Source organism: Terrapene carolina, unplaced genomic scaffold, assembly GCF_002925995.2.
Source record: "Terrapene carolina triunguis isolate 2854851 unplaced genomic scaffold, T_m_triunguis-2.0 Scaffold96, whole genome shotgun sequence".
Taxonomy (NCBI): domain Eukaryota; kingdom Metazoa; phylum Chordata; order Testudines; family Emydidae; genus Terrapene; species Terrapene triunguis.
The window spans coordinates 2147825-2165573 of NW_020664447.1; the positions used below are offsets into that span (position 1 = coordinate 2147825).

General features: G+C 44.1%; 1 protein-coding gene across 1 annotated transcript in view; it reads right to left on the reverse strand.

Annotated features, from left to right (window-relative positions):
* Window positions 1-17749, reverse strand: part of PDE3B (phosphodiesterase 3B) — a 297944-nt gene that overhangs the window by 70102 nt on the left and 210093 nt on the right. Inside the window, exon 5 of the mRNA XM_024202160.2 lies at window positions 782-888. Within this exon, the coding sequence (XP_024057928.2) occupies window positions 782-888 (107 nt within the window). The remainder of the gene's footprint in view (window positions 1-781; window positions 889-17749) is intronic.

A 17749-nucleotide genomic window follows, 5' to 3' on the forward strand; every position in this document is an offset into this window, starting at 1 on the left:
TTAAATACACACTGGTCATTACTAAATTCAACACTTACTAAGCTACTACATAGCAGCATCTGATATTTCTATTTTCTCATATTCCACAAAGATTATTAACATGTAAACTCCTTTCTTAGGCTAAAAATCTCTTTTCATCAGGCTTGATCATGCAACGAATTCCATGACTTCACTGGGGCGTCCCACGGATACAGGAGTCTGTCTATATGGTGCTTATAGCAAAATCAGGGCCCTGGACTGTAAGCTCCATTACTAGGTAGGGACAGTTTCTTAATATGTGTTTGTACACGTCACAGTACTATGGGGACCATTTCTGAATTGAAACCTCTAGGCACAGCTGTAATATAAACAACAAGAGTAATATAATTCTAAGAATTAAAAATTATGACAATAGTTATTACAGTACAGTAACTTTGCAAAAAAATTTAGTGACAACCATTGTAAATATCTTGAAAAGACCTGCAGGTGTGTGCGCTAATACAGTAGCAGAGAGACTTTGTCCAGTTATACAGCATTGTATTAATATTTTTAGATTTGTATTGAGATAATGTTCAATATGTCCTCTGAATATTCTTAGAAGTAAATAAGATTAAAATTATTTTCAAGCATGTGCTACATACTGATGCTAACTTACACTGTTATAATGTACAAAATAATATGTCAAAGATTATTGTAATGTGTGGAGTACCACCTATAAACAAGAGGGTTTAATTTAAATCAAATTTCTCATATTCATAGCAACAGGCTGCAAGATGTGTAGAATAACAGACTGCTAACTTACCAGCTCGTCTGGGACCTATATGATGAGTCAATGTCACCGAAGATGATCTTTGTTTTGGTATTGTCAGTAGGTTTGTACTGAAAGGCCCATTTGGATGGGATCCTTGGCTAAAATAAAAAACAACAAGAAAAATATCAAGCATTCTTTTAATCTGCTTTACTTTCTTGCTTTCTATTCAGTTGTCAGGGCAAATGCATATGTAGATCAGCTCATTTTATCTAGACACACTGTAGCAAAATGGGTAGGCTATAATGACTTATACAGTACCATTACCCTTCAACAAGTAAAGTGAACAAGATGACAATATCCATTCGTTTCCATCTATTATATAGAACATAAATCTTTGAGTATGACATGAGACTCTGATGGAGAACACCTAGGTAATTCTAAAAAGACATCATAAAAACTGTGGCAAGTAGACTGAAGACATATACTCACCTAGCACAGCATCTTACCTTTCCTTAGTATTGTTTAGAAAATGTACCTTACCTTCTCCAATAGTTGTTTCAAGCCCTGCTCCCAAATGCCACATAGTCAAGTTTTTAAAGGAATGTTATGGCCTGACAAATTTCCTCAAGCTATCTAATTATGAATAAACTAGAGAGCAATATTAGCATTACTGGGTTTGGTTTTGCTTAGCGAGATAGCATAAAATCTATGCTGCCCTTACATTAATTTCATGAGTATTGGTAATAAAGCAATACCAAAATCTTAATTCAACTTTGGACTAATAAAGCAATACCAAAATCTTAATTCAACTTTGGACTAATAAGAGATGGGCAAATCTTTTCAGTCAATTTTGAGGTTTGCTATTAGTAAAGTCACCCTAGTATTTTCCTTTCTTTTAATCTGAATTTTTGGCAGCCAGTTAGTGGTGCCCCAGAATGCACTGTGTGACAGGGAGGTCCCTGAATGGTATGAAATTTCATCTACAATAAAAAGTGAATTTCTCCAGAGTGGCTGCTCAAATATTTTTATATGCACCAATACAGCAGTGACTGCTATAGCACACTATGGACAAACAACTACATTCTGGTAAAGACAACTGATGCTATAGTGGGAAGGAGAGATGCAGCTATAACAAAGTTCTAGCAAGCTATTTGTTTGCTTATCTGAACTGCAAAATCTTTTTATGTTCACTAACCACTAATTAGACACTAGAGGCTATTTTCCAGAGCACTACATATACACCAATTCTAAGTAAATAAATAAATCCACATCATATTTATTTAAACCTGAAAATAAACAATTAGAATTATCCTCTGTAAAATGGCCTTGAATTTTCTATACGTCAGTCTGGAATGGCTACTGTGTTTACTATTGTCACATGAGCAAAGGGCAGAGCTACAAATGGCTCCAAAAAACTGTTGCTGACATAATTAGTAAATGCATCATCAGGCTTTTCTTATCATCAATAGGCATATTTCTCCTGAAGCAACTAAGTGATGCATAATTCTAAGTTATTTGGTAACAGTTCTGGCATAGGCTTGGTAGGTCTTTTAGCACTGAGGCAGAACTCTTCATAGTTTTCTTCAGAGACATTGAGGTTAATATAGTCAAAACATCAGAGGGAGAACACACCTGACTTTGGACAGCAGAGTAGTAATACAAGTCTTCTTAGCGACAGGAACTAGTGTGTTTATCATAAGGGGGGGGGGAGAATTAGCTGACAGCCATTGGCACGCTTGGATTTATAAAAGATTTCATAATTACAGTGGCTATATTGCAGGAAGAGAGGTGGGGAAAGGTAAAAGACAGCTGTATCTCCAAATTAGAAATTTTAACTTATATAGCAAAGATGTTTTCCTAACCTCTTCCATTAACTTCTCAGCATCAGAAAAATGACTGGCCCTGAGAAGGTAGAAATTCCATGTTAAAAAGGAGGATTGTCAAGCACTTAAGGTGCCAGCCTAGGACTCAAGAGACCTAGGTTCAAACTCCCTGCTCTGGCACAGACTTCCTCTATGACCTTAGGCAAGTCACTTAGTCTCTCTGGGCCTCAGTTGCACATCTATAAAATGTAGACAATAGTATTTATAGACTTTTATTCCCCATCATAATAGTGCTGGATAAGATAAATACATTAAAGATTGTGAGGGTCTTTCAGATACTCTGGTAATGGAGGCAATAAAAATACAAAATCGATAGAAATGTACAGTATATCCGACTCACTCAGGACCAGACGATGAACTGCTCATGCAATTGGTGAGCAGCTACTTCCACAAGTAGTCTACTGGACTTAAACATGCTAGATACCTTACAGAAAGGTATGAAGACCACCCAAGCAAGCTTAGAATCCAAGGATGACATCCACCTTTGTGCAAGGGGCCACTTAAGGATAAAGTACAAATTTAAATTTGTATATAGATTTATATATAGTCTCACACACAACTTCTATATAAATTTATATATAGACACACACACAACTTCTGTCTCCTGAGAGCATCACCTCAAAGATGAAGCATCTGTTTGCTTTCTCTATTGCAATTGTGGGGAGAGGGTCAACAACAACAGAAGGAAGTAGGTTAATTGATGGTCCCATCTGGAGAATAGAAGAATACTAGAATACTTTGGGCTGGTGAAGGAGAGGAGAGGGGAGGGGAAAGATTCTGCACATTGCTGCCTCAAATTCAGCTATACACGCTGGCATGCTATTAGGTAAGGGGGGCATGCTGAACCACTACAATGTTTGTGATACCAGGGACAGAGAATTTTGTCATGAAAGTGCAAGGGTTGAAATCCAGTTTGCAATCTGTAGACCAATCTGAGTTGTCCTTGTATATTAAGGTGCATATGCTCTATGACTTAACCTATACTCACCTGATCACATATTCAATTTTTCACAGGTCCTCTGCCTCATTCAGTGCACAGGATGTATGCAGTTCACTGAATGAGTAGCTGTTTAGTATTTTGGATAATTCAAACACAAGGGCACCCTTTCTCTTCCTCCAGTTCTCTGTCTCATTTGCTACACACCTTCCAACTTCTGGAATGAATGAGATAGAGCAAGACTCATTCATTATACAACCCTGTTTCATTCCTTGAGCACTGACCTCTCTGTGCACTGAATGAGAGAGGATTTCTGTGAAAAAAATAATATGGGATCATATGTAATTAAAGACTGTGTAATAATCCACACGCACAAGGAGGCTAAATTAAGGGTCCCACAGGCAACCTTAATTGTATAATTTCCTAACTTCGCTTTACTTTGCGACCTTAATCTTCTAATATATTTTAATATGACTAAGTTTTTAAAAAGCAAATTGAAAATACAAATTCCATGAAGTGAAACCATATTGACCTCATATGGTTCATCAGCGGAGTTAAACCTTTAGTTCCACAACACATCCCTTTGCAACTTAAGCTGAGTAATGGATAGTAGTACAGTAAAAGCTTTGTTATCCAGCATGTTGGGAGAATGGGGGGGTGCCAGTTAGTCAAAAATTCTGGTTAACTGAGAGTTAACCACCATACAGAGAGGTAGTAGAGTGTCTGGAGGTGCCCACAGTACCAGACACTGAACTAAAGAAATTGACAAATCCTGATGAGTAACTGTCGGTACCAGGTGAGATGACTTTTGAACCATGGCATAACCAGTACGGAAAGATTCAGCTGGTCACATGCCATAGCATATGCTTCAAGGGTTGATGGCATCGGGGTAGCCTCTTGCTGCCACTAAGCCAACAAAGACGGGATCCCAGAACAAGTTGGTGCCGCCTTAGGGGACGATCATAACGGGGCTGGTACCAGTGCTAGAGTCAGTGACCCTGTCTGAGAAGTTATTTGTATCGGAGAGCCTTGGATTGAGTACACTCTATCCTCCCTTCCAGCAGGTTTGATGGACTTTGGTGCCATGGACCTTGATCTCCAGGATACTGAGTACTTCAATGTTGTCTTCCGGTGCCTCTTCCTTGGTACTGGAGAAGATTGGCATTGAGACTCTGCCAATACAGGAGGAGCTCTCCGAACAGGGAGTCTCTGAGGGTGGGAGCTGGGCTGCCTCCATCAGAAGGTGTTTTAGTCTGACCTCCCTATCCTTTTTAGTTCCGGGCTTAAAGTCCCTGCAGATTTGGCACCTATCTCTGACACGAGCCTCTCCTAGTCACTTCAGGCACCTGGAGTGCAGGTCACTAACTGGCTTCTCGAAGGTATTGAAGCCCAAGAACTGAAGCATGTCCCAGCACCCAGTATCCAAATGGCAGAAACCAGAGTACAAAAAAGTACCCAAATAGAGGAAATTTCCCATTAAAAATATCTTAACACTAAAACTATTAACTATTAATGAGTACCAACTATATACAATACCCAAACAAGAGAAAACTTGCATTAGCAAGATAGAACTAACAACCATCATGAGCAGTAGAAAGGAACTGATGGGTGTTGGGGGTGGCTCTGCCATTTATATCATCATGCAATAGTGTGAGGCAGCAGAAGGCACATGCACAGCCCCAATGGGATATGGCTGTGGGAAAATCTCTGATGACAATGCACTGGGCACGCATACACTTGAAGAAGAATCCCCAGATAGAACAGAGACAGGTGACAAAAAGCAGGGAATGTCCAACTGTTGCTCAATAGGCGAGGGGGAGATGGCACTAGTTTCAGGGCCTAAGCAATTTGACTGTGGAGTCCCCACTGTCCAGAAGGGTATCAGACATAAGGTGCATACTTAGAGGCCCAAAGCAAGGGAATCTGCCCAGCCCCAGAAAGCTAAGGGCATGTGGGATTCAGCATTTGGATCCCCTCACAGCAGTCTGAGTTTCCAACAGGTGGAGCTCAATCAGATATGTGACAGTATCCATAGTTCTTTTTCAGCTGTAGAACTCATACAATGCTCATCTCTCTTTGCAAAATTCTTAGTTGGCATTTACAAATGCAATAACTAAAACAAAGATGAGTTAAGCAATTTCCCTTGAACAAAACTCTAGTGTAGTGGATAAGGTAAAGACTTAGTAGTTAGGAGACTGGTTCTGATCCTCATATTGACTTGCTGTATGACCTTAGGAAAGACACAATCTCTGTGTAACTCAGTTACCCTCTCTGTAAAATACAGATTTGCTACCTCACAGAACGTTTTGAGGCCTAACTAAATAATATTTATAGAATTTTACATAAGTGCAAACTACTATTAAATCAAGTCGGGGACTAGAACTAAAGACTGCATGGTTTTCAATCTTGTGCTTAATGAGAGCATTAGCAGCAGGTGTTTCTGTTTTGAGTAATCCAGAACAACACTTCTTGTAACAGAATTCCCAGCATGTTGAGATCATCTCAATGGGTGCTATGTATTTCCTTGCACAGACCACAACATAGGTGCACAGGATGATTAAAGTGCAGCATAAACACTAATAAAATTTCATAATCATGATACAGGATACATTTTCAAACATTCGTAATTGTTATTTTCACAACAAAAAATTAAAGAAATTGTTAAACCATGTACTACTTGTCAGAGACTATATACATTCCAAATTTAATGTCTCAAATGTTAACCATTTTTTAGTTATACTGAAGAGGAAAATATTGCACTTTTTTATGACGGAAAGATATGCTTTCTACCACAAATTCATAACTCAAACATAACCACAGGGAGTTTGCTGAAACTTTCCAAAACAATCATGTTTGGGCAGAGACCAAGCCTGGAATATTTCAGTCCCAAAGAGTTAATGTTTCACAAAGTTAGATACATCTGAAAAGAGAGACTTATAATAGATACTGTTTTATACTTTAAAAACAAAAGCAGGTATGCCCAAATTCCTATATTTTTAAGCTTCCATAGATTTGAATTGGAATGATCTCAACTTTGGACCAGAGAAAGCTTCTTTAGTGGTAAATATAAAATGCTAAATTATATGTTTTAATGAAGCAGACTATTTTCTTACAGATCAGATCTGAAAACTTTTTATAGGTCTTTTAAGTTGGAAACTATGTTTGAGCCTTAAGTGACTCTGGCCTTCTTCTCAAATCACCAAGCTTTTATATTTATTTCAGTTATTATATTTTTAATCCAAAAACTGGTTTTGAAGTTTCATGTACCTATACTGCCCTTTAGAAAATTTACTATAAATGAGTAACTGTGTTGTTAAACTGTGCCATCTACTGTTATAAGTGTGAAATTGCATAGCAAAATTTCAAATCATGCATTTATTATAAAACATACTTTTCTTTTGTGAACATATATTTGATATGCTGTATAACTGAAAAATAACTTTTCACTTCAATAGTGGCCCATCACAATGAGCCATAAACAGTTATTCACTTTCAGAAAGACAAGAGACTGCTGATGGGTAAATAATAGGTGTGTAACCCACTGGGAACATGTGTCTCAAGTTGTTCTCCAGTGACTGGTCTACAAAGGGTTAGCAATTACTTCTGTATATATTAATATAAATAATTCTGTATATGTATTGATTCTGATAAATTCTGTTAAGGATTTGAAGGCCAAGGGGGTTCAAATCCTGCAGCTGATCTATGCTGGGGGATGGTATAGTTGCATGTGACTCACACAGTAAAGAAACCTATTTAAAAAAGATTTAATATTTATAAATTAAGAATTTGTAAATTATTTGTGATTTGTGTGATTCATATTTTCTATATTTTGTTGTGTAACCCTATGGTCAATGTATATGTTGTGTTCCCCTCTGTACCCAAACTAGAAGATGTTTGTGATAACTCCCAGTTTGAGAACCAAGTTCTTTAGTATAAGCTATAAAGGCTCATGCCTTCAGCTTTGGAGATTATTGGGTCAATCGTGGGTACTGGCCAACATGGACGCCATCATACTTACAGGCAACCCACATTTGTATGTTTGAAGGCTGAGAGGTATGCTTAATACCACCAGTGAAGGGAGAGAGCAATAGGGAAACCTGCTGGTGGAATACAGGCAAGTGCAGCCTGCTTCTGCAGCTTCTCCTAGCCGGTATCCAAATACTGGACATTGATGAGAGGCTATGGAGTATTTTGGGAAGTGAGTGATTATTCAGACTCCTGCATGGAAGTTTTGTTCAACTAACAAGTTATGTTGCCACTGCTAAATAGGGTTGCTCTTGCTGTACTTATAGTAATTTTTAACTGGTGATAAAATGTTAGGCACAAAGATTTCAGTGAGCCGCATCACAGCCTCTCATGCTCATCGGAAGAGCTGAAATAACCAAGAGCAGCTTCAGCTGCATAGTTTCTCCCTCTGATTTCCAGGGCAGGTTACTCCTGAGGGGATTCTGTGCCAAAAAATTAAAAAGTCTGCACAGTATTTTAAAATTCTGCAAATTGTATTTGTCAATAAATAAATGTGGAGGCTCCAGGCTGGCAGTCGGGAGCACAGGCCACTGGATGCAAGAAGGTGGGAATTCACCCTGCAGTCCCCAACCCCTCAGGACAGGGACTCAGCAGTGAGGCTGCACCTAACCCTGACACAGTGCAAGGCCCAGGCTTGCTGCAGAAACACTGTGGGGCCCTGCCTCTCCACAACAGGTGCACCAGGTGTGGGCAGACAGGATCCAAGTGTGGAGGGGATTAGTGTGGGGGAATCCAGGTGTGCGGTGAGAGGATTCTGTATGGGGCAATCTGGGTGCTGGCAGCTCAGTGGGGGATCTGAATGCACGGGGCCTTGTTTTGGGGTTCCGGGTGCAGGGGCAATGGGACTCTGCATGGGGATCCAGGTAAAGGTGGTTGGGACTCGGCAGGTGGGGTCTGGGTGTGAGGGTATGATGCTCAGCGGGGGGATACAGGTACTGGAGGAGTGGGGCTTGGTGGGGTGGGGGTCAGGTATAGCTTTTTGGGGCTCAGTGGGGTCGGAGTCCAGGTGCGGGGGGGGGGCTCATTGGGGTGGTCCAGGTGCATGGGGTGGTGGGGCTTCTTAGGGTGAGGGTTTGATGGGCCTGCTTAATGGGGGGAGCCCCAGCTGCTGCCAGAAGACACGGCATGCTGGGCTCCTGTTTCTCCCCCATTCCCTTCTCTCCCCATCCCATCCCCTCCCCTTCTCCCTTCTTCTCCCACTGTCCCCTACCCCATCCCCCCTCATTCCCACATCCCCCTCCCTCTGCCCTATCCAATCCCCCTTCCTTCCCCACTGTCTCTTCCTTCCTACCCCATCCCTTTCCCCCTGCTCCCCTTGTCCTGCCCCATCATGAGCACTCACCGTTGTACAGAAAACAGGGCATCCAGCACACACAGATGGGGAAGTCAACCAGCACTGGGACCCAGGAGGTTGTGTCCAGCTGCAGAGTCAGTGAGCCGGAGCTGCCAGGCAGCTCTGTGCTTGCAGAAATGGGGGAGAGGGCAGTGGCAGATGATCCTGCCTGCCCCCAATGCCCTGCCTCTGTTTTTTTTGGGGGGGGGGGGGGCAATGCCCCTTCAATTATGCCCATGGGCGTTCCCAACCCCACACCCTCCCTGTGGTGATTTACCTCTCCCCCAGCTGTTCCAGGCGCTGGAAATGAGGCGCCTGCACTGCCAAGGAAGGGTGTGTGACCGCTCTTGCAGCTTCCCTTCCTTCCCCATCATTTTCTATGGGGAAGCAAAGAAATCTGCAATGGAATATGAATTCTGCAAGTGCGCAGTTGCACAGAATTCCCCCAGAAGTAGCAGGTGCAGCTCCTCTTCTTCCTGCCTGGGGAACTATCCACTGAGATACAGTATAGTTGTAAAAAAAACCAATGAAATTAGCAAACAAAAACTATAGTTAGTGACAATTAAAGTTGAGGCAAGACACACCCTTTGAATCAAAACCTTAAAATCATGAAAATAAAAAGTTAAGAGGAAAGACTGGCAGAATTTGTGGTTACTTATCTGATTGTTTTCTCTTTTTCAAAGAGCTAGGTCCACAGATCCTCAGTATTGATTGTGTGTGTCATCACCTGTCTGTAGCTGTAGGGGCAGAATCAAAGCTGATTGGACAGGTGACAAGTGACTAGCTCCCACCTTCCAAATACCCTCCAGTTTTCAGATGCTTCTATATCTAGCACCTCTGGACTGTGAAACAAAAAACAAACCTCTTGTCCTGCATCAGCACCCTTGCAAAAAATAATACTTGACAGGAAAGATTATAAACAACAAGAAAGATTTTTACCTGCTTTAGAAAACTTTAACCATAAGTAAAACAGATCTCCTTTAATGGATGCTCAAGACACATCAGATCTGTGAACCTATTCCTTCAAAGACGGAAAAATTTTCAGGTAAGCCACCATTAATTCTCCCATTCTTTCTTTGGGCTATGTCCACAGATCCTCATTGTGGGATTTTCTCAGCAGTGATAATATTTCTGGAAAGGGAACAAATTAACATCACTGAGAGAAAGGATTCCTTTAAGGAATCACCACAACGTGCAGGACCTGCCTGCCAAAGGCTGCATCAGCTGAAGATTGAGTGTCTATCTTGTAAAACTCAGTAAATGTATGCAGGGATGATCAAGTTGCAGCTTTACAGGTTCCTTATAAAGAGCCTGCCCTTTCTCAGCACATGATGCTGCCACTGCTCGTGCTGAGAGCGCTTTTATGCCCACTGGAGAATTAAGTCCCTTTGCTTTATATGCCTCAATGAAGCACCACTGTATCCATCGTGAGACTGATTGTTTAAATGCCTTGGACCGCTTTTCCTTGAATGAAACAAGATCAGCAAGACTGTTTTTCTTAGGCTTTTAGCTCTTTTCAGATCTTTAAACATCACCTTACATCTAACAAAAGCAATAGTTTCTCCTTTGGGTGAGAAGGATGTGGACAAAAAGAAGACAATGTGATCTCTTGTGCTTGAGAAAAAAATCAAATTTACTTTTGGGATCTGTTCACAAAAACACCTTATCCTTGTGGAAGAGGCAGCAGGATGGATCAGTCGACCAAGCTCCCAACTCTGACACTGTTCTTGCTGATATGATAGCAATCAAAAAGGTTGATTTGATAGTAATGTAGTGAGATTAAACTGATTCCATAAGTTCAAAGGCACCTTCATTAAGGCATTGAGAACAATGCTCAAATACAAAGACAGAGCTGTATGCACCTTAGGAGGACACAACAGATGAAGTGCTCTAACGAAGCAGCATATGTTGTTATGGAGCACTCTGAATTACTAACAGCACAGAAATGTGTACTTTCAAGGTATTAGCATGGAATTCAAGATCAAAGCAGTCCTGTAAAATTTCCAGAACATGAGACACTTTGTCTACATGATGCTGAATACAACTCCCTCTCCCAACTTTGAATTTAGATCATATCCTTGAGTGAAACTTGCCTGTGGAGTTTATCCTAGAGGCCAACAGACTGTTATGGAGATATACCTATCTCATAGAACTGGAAGGGTCCTTGAAAGGTCATCAAGTCCAGTTCCCTGCCTTCACTAGCAGGACCAAGTACCGATTTTGCCCCAGGTCCCTAAATGGCCCCCTCAAGGATTGAACTCATAACCCTGGGTTTAGCAGGCCGATGAGACCACCACAGTAACCATTTCATTTTAGAAATTTCCTTTGAAATGCTCAGCTGTAACTTGCATGGATCTTGGTGAAGAAATGTTCCCTGGGGTAACAAATCCAACTTTGGATTCAGGAAAAATAGTGGCTCCACTGACACATTCATCAGGTCTGGAAACCAAGGCTGCCTGGGCCAATGGGGAGCCATTAAAATCACTTCTGTTGCTGCCTTCCTGATCTTCTGTATTACCCTGGAGATGATGAGCACTGGAGAAAAACAAAGTAAGCCCTTGGCCACTTGAGCGACAGGGCATCTATACCTAGGGCATCTGGCTCTCTCCTTGCAAAGTACTGGTGAGCCTTTCGATTTCATGGATGAAAAAATCCAGTGTTGGAGTTCCAAACATTTTGGTGATCAATCAGAATGATTCATTGTGAAGACTCAATTCTGCCTGATCAATTTTCCTTCTGCTCAGCCTTTGTGCTACTGGTACTCTTAATATGCAATATGACAGATAGTAGATGGGCCTCTGCCCACCTTTTGTAGATCCCTTAATGATTTATGTACACCACTGCCAATGTATTGTCTGTCAATGTAAGGATTTGATGTTCAGCAATGCTGGGGCCAGTGGCTGAAGACCATACTTTATGCCCGTAGTTTTAGAAATGTTATGCTTTTCTTTCACTCTTGAAGGACTATGTCCCTTGAGTCACCATCTCAGAGAACATATCCCCGCCTTCCAGACTTACATCAATTGTTATGATAGACCTGTTTGATTCCACCATGTCCCTAGAACCTTTCCAGATTCATCAACCAATCCAGGGATTTCAACAAAAGTGATGTAATGTTCAGCTTCTGAGAGGAGGGAAAAAACAGAAAATTGAGGGGAAGGGACAGCAGGAAGCTCCACAAAGTCCTCAGATGTGTTCTTGCCTGGGATATTATTTATATCCAGGACACAATTATCCCTAGAGCACTCATTAAAAGATTGCTTACTGACATCCTCATGAGAGAGTGATCACTGATATGATCTTGTCCTGTCAATAGGCTGACAGAAAAATGTTGTGGCTTTTGTTGATCAGCACTCCAAGAAAACTAGGTGCTGAGATGGCTGAAGATGACGCTTTTAGAAATTCACTATAAATCTCTGTTGTTGCAATTTTGAGATTATGGTCTGAGTTGCTTGAGTGGACCCCTACTTGGACAGGCTCTAACAAGAACAGTGATACTCAGCCCTGGTCTACACTACGAGTTTAGGTCGAATTTAGCAGCGTTACATCGATTTAACCCTGCACCCGTCCACACAACAAAGCCAGTTTTTTCTACTTAAAGGGCTCTTAAAATCGATTTCTGTACTCTTCCCCCGACGAGGGGATTAGCGCTGAAATCGACCTTGCCGGGTCGAATTTGGGGTAGTGTAGGGTAGTGTGGTCGCAATTCGACAGTATTGGCCTCCGGGAGCTATCCCAGAGTGCTCCATTGTGACCGCTCTGGATAGCGCTCTCAACTCAGATGCACTGGCCAGGTAGACAGGAAAAGGCCAACAAACTTTTGAATCTCATTCCCTGTTTGGCCAGCATGGCAATCTGCAGGTGAGTGCAGAACTCCTCAGCAAAGGTGATCATGATAGAGTTCCAGAATCGCAAAAGAGCCCCAGCATGGACCGAACGGGAGGTACAGGATCTGATCGCTGTATGGGAAGATGAATCCGTGCTATCAGAACTCCGTTCCAAAAGACGAAATGCCCAAACATTTGAAAAAATCTCCAAGGGCATGAAGGACAGAGGCTATAACAGGGACCCGCAGCAGTGCCGCGTGAAACTTAAGGAGTTGAGGCAAGCCTACCAAAAAAACAGAGAGGCAAACGGCCACTCCGGGTCAGAGCCCCAGACATGCCGCTTCTATGATGAGCTTCATGCCATTCTAGGAGGTGCCCGTACAACTACCCCACCCCTGTGCTTTGACTCAGTCAATGGAGTAGCATGCAACAGAGATGCGGGTTTTAGGGATGGGGATGAGGAAGAGGAGGAGGAGGAGGAGGAGGAGGTTGAAGATGGCTCACAGCAAGCAAGTGGAGAAACCGTTTTCCGGGACAGCCAGGAACTGTTTCTCACCCTGGACCTGGAGTCAGTACCCACCCAAGGCTGCCTCCTGGACCGGCCGGGTGGAGAAGGGACCTCTGGTGAGTGTACCTTTGTAAATATTATACATGGTTTAAAAGCAAGCGGGTTTAATGATTAATTTGCCCTGGCATTTGCGGCCAGTACAGCTACTGGAAAAGTCTGTTAACGTGTCTGGGGATGGAGCGGAAATCCTCCAGGGACATCTCCATAAAGCTCTCCTGGATGTACTCCCAAAGCCTTTGCAAAAGGTTTCTGGGAAAGGCAGCCTTAGTCTGTCCTCCTTAGTAGGACACTTTACCACGCCAGGCCAGTAGCACATAGTCTGGAATCATTGCACAATACAGCATATGGTCCCGGTGTTTGCTAGCATTCAAACAACATCCATTCTTTATCTCTCTGTTTTATCCTCAGGAGAGCGCTATCATTCATGGTCACCTGGCTGAAATAGGGTGCTTTTATTAAGGGGACATTCAGAGGTGCCCGTTCCTGCTGGGCTGTTTGCCTGTGGATGAACAGAAATATTCCTCGCTGTTAGCCATGCGGTGGGGGGAGGGGTGAAGCGATCATCCCAGAGAATTGGGGGGGGGGGAGGGGGTTAGTTGGGTTTGTGCTGCACGTTAACCCGAAAACCACATCCCCTCCTTTTAAATAGCCAACCCATTTTAAATGGCCAACGGCTGCTTGGTATGGGAAATGAGGGCGCTGCTGTTTGAAACCATTCCCACATGTTATGAAGGTTAAAGAAGCCAAAAGACTTTAGTCTTCCATGGCTGCCTGCAAGCCGAATTCTGTTGCTCGGCCCTGCGTGAGTAATCTCTCACACCAAACCGGCATACCCTCAATAAGAGGCAAAATGCGACCTTGTACCGAAAGCACATGTGCTATGTAATGTTAACAGCAAAGTTTACTGTGAAAGAGTCTATCCATTGTTCTCTAAATTGTGTCTTTTAACTACCACTCTCCCTTTTTTTTCCTCCACCAGCTGCAAATGTTTCAATGCTCACACTATCTTCTCCTTCCCAGAGGCTAGCGAAGATTAAACGGTGAAAAAAACCACACTCGCGATGAAATGTTCTGAGCTCATGCAGTTCTCCCATACTGAAAGAGCCCAGCAGAATGCGTGGAGGCAGACAATGTCAGAATCTAGGAAAGCACAATATGAATGCAAGGACATGTGGTGGGCTGAAGATAATAAGTGGCGGGCTGAAGATGATAGGTGGCGTCAGCTTGGTGACAGAAGGCAAGAGGCAATGCTGAGGCTACTGAAGGAACAAACTGACATGCTCCGGCGTATGGTTGAGGTTCAGGAAAGGCAGCATGAGCACAGACCGCCACTACAGCCCCTGTGTAACCAACCGCCCTCCTCCCCAAGTTCCATAGCCTCCTCACCCAGACGCCCAAGAACGCAGCGGGGGGGCCTCCGGGCACCCAACCACTCCACCCCAGAGGACTGCCCAAGCAACAGAAAGCTGGCATTCAATAAGTTTTAAAGTGCAGTGTGGCCTTGTCCTTCCCTCCTCCTCCACCCCACCCGGGCAACCTTGGCGCAGTTATCTCCCTATTTGTGTGATGAATTAATAAAGAATGCATGAATGTGAAGCAACAATGACTTTATTGCCTCTGCAAGCGGTGATCGAAGGGGGGAAGGGAGGGTGATTAGCTTACAGGGAAGTAGAGTGAACCAAGGGGGGGGGGGTTCATCAAGGAGAAACAAACAGAACTTTCACACCGTAGCCTGGCCAGTCATGAAACTGGTTTTCAAAGCTTCTCTGATGTGCACCGCACCCTCCTGTACTCTGCTAACTGCCCTGGTGTCTGGCTGCATGTAATCAGCGGCCAGGCAATTTGCCTCAACCTCCCCCCCCCCACCATAAAAGTCTCCCTCTTACTCTCACAGATATCGTGGAGCGCACAGCAAGCAGTAATAACAATGGGAATATTGGTTTCGCTGAGGTCTAGCCGAGTCAGTAAACTGCACCAGCGCACTTTTAAACGTCCAAATACACATTCTACCACCATTCTGCACTTGCTCAGCCTATAGTTGAACAGCTCCTGACTACTGTCCAGGCCGCCTGTGTACGGCTTCACGAGCCATGGCATTAAGGGGTAGGCTGGGTCCCCAAGGATAACTATAGGCATTTCAACATCCCCACGGTTATTTTCTGGTCTGGGAAGAAAGTCTCTTGCTGCAGCTTTTGAAACAGACCAGAGGTCCTAAAGTGCGAGCGTCATGTACCTTTCCCGGCCATCCCACGTTGATGTTGGTGAAACGTCCCTTGTGATCCACCAGTGCTTGTAGCACCATTGAAAAGTACCCCTTTCGGTTTATGTACTCGCTGCCTTGGTGCTCCAGTGCCAAGATAGGTATATGGGTTCCATCTATCACCCCACCACAGTTAGGGAATTCCATTGCAGTAAAGCCATCCACTATGACCTGCACATCTCCCAGACTCACTACCCTTGATATCAGCAGCTCTTTGATTGTGTTGGCTACTTGGATCACAGTAGCCCCCACAGTAGATTTGCCCACTCCAAATTGATGCCCGACTGACCGGTAGCTGTCTGGCGTTGCAAGCTTCCACAGGGCTATCGCCACTCGCTTGTGAACTGTGAGGACTGCTCTCATCTTGGTATTCTTGCACTTCAGGGCAGGGGAAAGCAAGTCACAAAGTTCCATGAAAGTGCCCTTACGCATGCGAAAGTTTCGCAGCCACTGGGAATCGTCCCAGACATGCAACACTATGCGGTTCCACCAGTCTGTGCTTGTTTCCCGGGCCCAGAATCGGCGTTCCACGGCATGAACCTGCTCCATTAGCACCATGATGTCCACATTGCCGGGGCCCGTACTTTGAGAGAAGTCTGTGTCCATGTCCTCATCACTCTTGTCACCGCGCTGCCATCGCCTCCTTGCCTGGTTTTGCTTTTGCAGGTTCTGGTTCTGCATATACTGCAGGATAATGCATGTGGTGTTTACAGTGCTCATAATTGCCGCAGTGATCTGAGCGGGCTCCATGCCTGCCGTGCTATGGTGTCTGTGCTGAAAAAAGGCGCGAAACGATTGTCTGCCGTTGCTCTGACGGAGGGAGGGGCGACTTGTCTTACAGGGAATTAAAATCAACAAAGGGGGTGTGTTTACATCAAGGAGAAACACACACAACTGTCACACAGAATGGCCCCCTCAAGGACTGAACTCTAAACCCTGGGTTTAGCAGGCCAATGCTCAAACCACTGAGCTATCCCTCCCCGCACTATTCATAGAGGGAGAGAGGGAGGGGGGAGCAAATGAATACAAATGAATACAAAACAAATCTGGTCTCTTCCTTGTTTTGATCCACTCTAGCTCTCTTATACATCTTATACATGGGGTGGGAGGGATAGCTCAGTGGTTTGAGCATTGGCCTGCTAAACCCAGGGTTGTGAGTTCAATCCTTGAGGGGGCCACTTAGGGATCTGGGGCAAAATCAGTACTTGGTCCTGCTAGTGAAGGCAGGGGGCTGGACTCGATGACCTTTCAAAGGTCCCTTCCAGTTCTAGGAGATAGGATATCTCCATTAATTTATTTATTTATTTATTTATTTATATCTTAGGCTGGCAGCAGACGGTGCAGTACGACTGCTAGCCATTGTCGTCTCCTGGGTGCTCACCAGAAGACAGTGCAGTACGACTGCTAGCCATCGTCATCTCCTGGGTGCTCACCAGAAGATGGTGCAGTACGACTGCTAGCCATCGTCGTCTCCTGGGTGCTCGCCAGAAGACGGTGCAGTATGACTGCTAGCCATCCTCATCTCCTGGCTGCTCGCCAGAAGATGGTGCAGTACGACAGCAGGCAGGACTGAATCTCCATGAGACGAAACTTAAAAACAGAATGACGTGGAGTCACTCCCATTTATGTCCAGGCGCCCCGACCTACCTCACCGAGGTCTGCCAGGAGCACCCATGTCTGCCCAGGCGCCCCTGACCGACCTTACCGAGGTCGGCTAAAAGAGCAACCAGGAGACGACGATGATGGCTACAAGTTGTAATGCACTGTCTGCTGCCAAAAGGCAATGAGCTGCTGCTGTGTAGCAATGCAGTGCCACGTCTACCAGCACCCAGGAGATGTACAGTGACGGTGAGCTGAGCGGGCTCCATGCTTGCCGTGGTATGGCATCTACATGGGTAACCCAGGAAATAAGGCTCGAAATGATTGTCTGGCGTTGCTTTCACGGAGGGAGGGAGGAAGGGGGGGGCCTGATGACATGTACCCAGAACCACCCACAACAATGTTTTGACCCATCAGGCATTGGGATCTCAACCCAGAATTCCAATGGGCGGCGGAGACTGCAGGAAAAGACGGTTACTCACCGTTGTAACTGTTGTTCTTCGAGATGTGTTGCTCATATCCATTCCAGTTAGGTGTGTGCGCGCCGCGTGCACGATCGTCGGAGAAATTTCTACCCTAGCAACAC